Raw genomic sequence first — 4,145 nt, forward strand, 5'->3', positions numbered from 1 at the left:
GGCTGTCGGCGCTCGCTTGCCTCGCCGCAAGCACGGGCATGCTGCTGCTCTCGTCACTCAACTACCCGGGCGGCGAGGCGCTCGACTTTGTGCGCGCGCACGCCGCCGCCGCCTCGGCCGGGCTGATGGGCGGTGTCGGGGCGGCGGCGCCGGGCCTCGTGACGGTGCCCGTGCACGCGTGCGTGCTGGCCTGCATGACGGGCGTGACGCTCTTCGGCACGACGGCCCCCGTCGCGGGCGCCGAGGTCCTGCCGGCGTACCACGTGGTAGGCAGCAGCAGCAGCAGCAGCAGAGGCGTTGGCGGCGATGGCGGCGACGAGGTCATCGGCGGTTCCCCGGCCGCCACCGCCGCCGGATCGGGCGGCAGCGTGGCGCTGGCGCTGGACAAGACGGAGGACCGCGCCGCGCTGGCAAGACCGGCGTTCTGGGAGGTGTTCGACTACCTCATCGTCGAGGATCCCGAGGAGGCGCGCGGCGGCCGGTGGGAGGTGGTCGGCGTCGTGCAGGGCTACGCGGGCGTCGAGGTGCTGCGGCCCGGGAGCCGGGCTGACGACGACGACGACGACGACGACGACGTGGAGGATGGCGCTTCATCCGCCGCCGGCAGGGTCGTGGGGAGGGGCAGGACGGTCAGGGACGTCAGGGCGCGGGTGAGGCGGGTGACGGGCGGCTGGTGGGTTGGGCCCAGGATGGCGCCGCGCCTTCACGTGCTAAGGCGGGTCAAGGGGGGCGGCCAGACCATGAAGACGGCTGCGTCATGACGGGAGGGTGGTGACGAAGCATTATCCATGTGAAGAAAAAGAAAAAAAAGAGATCGGTCATTAGAACGCCCAACCTGGCCTTATCCCTGGTCCCACCTTGCATCGGCATGCCCGATCTAGTTTTTTGCGTCAGATGACTTGAGATCCCTTTGAGCCCATCATCCCTCGCACTTGTCGTTTCGGGGGTTGCCATGCCGCCAAAATGCAGAGAGGGTGAGAGAGGGGGCTGCATGAGTTGACTTTGCCTTATGATAGGCTACTATACCGTAATGGCACTTGCTTCCCCACAAGATCTGAGACGATGATGTGCACAGATTCTCCGGTCTCTCTTTATACTGCTCCCCGTGTCTTCCTGGTTTTTTTTTCCCCCATGTGCTTCTGGGATGCGAGCATATGGGGCCTGATCTGCCCAAGGGCCCAAGCATTCCCTGTGTCATAGCGCTGGAGACGGCCACTACACGCCCATGGCGATGCCGCAGTCTAGATGTTTCCGCAAGTTCCAAACACCAGTGACGCGGCTTTCTCCTCGCTCCTCACAGAGCACACGGGCCGGGAAGCCGGCTTTGGTTTCAAAGGGCGGCTGGGATATCCGGGTCTGTCTCTTGTTTCTCAACCTCGCGTCTCATCGCGCCTTGTCAGCTTTTTGTCATTCGTCTCTGATAGCCACCCATCCCCCCCATTACGTCCTCATCGCGCCCGAGTAGAGTATTTTCCCTTTTACTCATCCCCGTCTTTCCACCCTCATCTCATCTCCCCCATCTTCTTTGCCCCCCTCCTCCACCTCCTCCACCTCCTCCACCTCCTCCTCCTCCTCCAAAGGCATCGCCACACTCCCCCCCACGTACCGACGGAACCCAGCCAGGTCCCACCCCACACGCAATCATGTCTCTGCTTGACTCGACCAGCTAACTTCGCTCGCTCTTAGCGTGGACACAAGTCGGCGTCCCCCAGCCCACGTTTGACTCGGCAATCGCAAGCCCAGAGCAAGGCCCTTGTGTGGGCATGCGGCTCCCTTCATTCGGACGGATGGAGGGCTGTGGGAGAGCAGGGGCACGGAGTAGCACTGTTAGTCTGCCTCGCTGCTACCTCTTGATGATGGCGCAATTCAGTGTTTTGCGCAGATAGAACCCCTCTTGAGGCCGCCCTGCGTGTGTCTTTCGCATCAGAAAACACGCCAGTATCGTACCCAGTTGCAAAGCTCCGCCGCCTCCGAGACATTGGCATGTCGCGCTAAGCCCAGGCTGGACGAGACCAAAGCGCCAGAAGTACCTAGAAAAAGCAAGAAGCCACCAAAGGGACGGTACGGCATCATCGAACGATAATGAGTTCGGTTTAGACTGTGCTGGAACAGTAGCTTGAGAAGCTACTGAACGACAAGACGGTCGGAAATAGAAGATGAAAAGGATAGAAGGGAGGTGGCGCGCTTCAAGAAATGATGAAACGAAATTACAGCCGGTCTGCTTCCATCCCTTCTCGTTGCTTCTAGTTTGCTCCCAGCCCGGCAAGTGAACCAACGGAGGCGCGATCGCCTTGGCTGGTGCTCGTCCGGGCGAGCCATTGAGGCGGGCTGGCTTGTCCGGACATTCGGCACTAGATGTGAGGGTATATCCAGTAATGACCGCAAACTCTAGGCACCCAGGCAGATACATGCCGAGATGCATACCAAAGTAGGTCGACGCCGGTGTCAGGTCAATGGCCATGCCATCACCACGACCCCGGAGCGATACACATGGCACATGGCAGTGCCGCAGGCGTCAGACAAGCGTCGACGCAACCAAAAGGGCGTATCCGATGAGAGTCTGTCTGTATGCACATGTCGGGCTGCTGCTGCTACTGCACGCCTTGACATTCCGGGTCCCTTTCAATGAGAGGAGTGGGGTGTGGCGTTGTAGCTGGGCGCGATGGGGTCGCTGTGTAAAAAGGACTCCTCATGGCAGCATCGTGCTCCTGGCCCCAGGGCTAACGTCGAGGCAACGCAGACTCCGCGGATCGTATGCGTGTCCCAACCCACGAGGTACTAGAGGCGAGCCCAAGATAGTCAAGCACAGCATTATAGCTCGTGGTCTAAGCACCAGAGCCCGGCATCATCAGCCCACGCCGGGATCAAAGGGTTGCCGATGTGCTTGGCACAGTGGTGCCGGGATACGTTAGTACCACAAGGACGGGGGAGGAGGCTCGAGAGCCACGACCCAACCAACTTAGCTTTGGGGGTCACGTCACAGTCCATGCCATCATTTTGCGTGCATGCGCCACGTGCCCGTGCCCTCCCATCCCGGCTTTTGTTGTTGGGCCTGTGGTTGGATAAGCAGCGTTGTTGCTACGTTGGAGAGCGCAGGCGGAGAAGGTGCGCAAGGCTGCTTGGACCCCTTGTGGACCCCTTGATTCTCGCCAATCACATCATCGGCTTTGGGAGCTCTGTGCTGTGTTGCGCCGTCGGAGGACGGATGTGCGGTCGCGACAGGGAAAGAAGACGATGACGCCCAAGAAGGAAAGCCGGGACCAGATGCGAAACCATACTCACAACAGTGGACAGTTGTGGGTGTGGATGTACCCCAAGATCTGGACAGTCAGGGTGCTAACAGAAATCTAGCACTGATTGTATTCTCTCTTTGTCCGCCACCAGAAATAACATTCGTCAGACCCCAGGTACTGCTTCGGCTCCACGGTCAATCACGACAGCTTGCCGAATCTACCTGCCAGGCCGAGGGGGAGCGGGTGTTGACACCACTTCCCGAACCAGACATGAAAACAAACAAAGACAATGCGACCAAGGGCCAAGCAGGGTCTTGCCGGTTCGGCTGCCCTGTGCGCACGCAAGCGCAGGGGAGCTGTGGCAGGCACCTGACATTGGTGGGATCCTGGGTAGGTAGTATTGATGGTCACCCAGCTATCAAATGGGAAGGGTGGGAGTGGACTGAGATCTGGGACTAGTAGCACCGCCAAGCGATGTCGTTGTTTTTTTTCTCCCTTGTTGCCTCGTCTTTTGCCTCCCGAGACCTTGTCTCTGCCCCGCTAGCCTTGATTGGCGGTTGGGCTCCCGGCTCTGTGGCGGCGTATCTCGAACAATCTTATAAGCTTGTAGCTGAGACGCGGCCACGAACCCGTTCAAGACAATGGAGGACGAAAACTCAGATGGTGCGGACGCAGGCACGCAGACTCGGGACTGCATGTGGGAGGGGAGGAGAGGGGCGACGATGTAGGACGATGTAGATAGGCAAGAATCCACCGTCCGGATCTGGCAAGCGACGCACCGAGTCGGGTGTAGGTGATGATGCGAGCAGGGAAGGTGCTAAGCAAGTGGGCCGCGCGGATGGTCTTCTGGAGGAGATGTTCCGCTCTCTCTTGGGGTGACCTTTTTTTTTTTNTTTTTNTTTTNTTTTNTTT

At 59.6% G+C, this 4,145-nt stretch overlaps 1 protein-coding gene across 1 annotated transcript; it reads left to right on the top strand.

The window, feature by feature from the left end:
- Nucleotides 1-1,114, top strand: GGTG_14258 (hypothetical protein). Its single transcript, XM_009232185.1, has one exon. The coding sequence runs from the start codon at nucleotides 39-41 to the stop codon at nucleotides 759-761; it is 723 nt and encodes a 240-aa protein (XP_009230449.1). The 5' UTR covers nucleotides 1-38; the 3' UTR covers nucleotides 762-1,114.
- The last annotated feature ends 3,031 nt before the right edge of the window (nucleotides 1,115-4,145 follow it).

The sequence above is a fragment of the Gaeumannomyces tritici genome (assembly GCF_000145635.1).
Source record: "Gaeumannomyces tritici R3-111a-1 unplaced genomic scaffold supercont2.203, whole genome shotgun sequence".
Lineage (NCBI taxonomy): Eukaryota > Fungi > Ascomycota > Sordariomycetes > Magnaporthales > Magnaporthaceae > Gaeumannomyces > Gaeumannomyces tritici.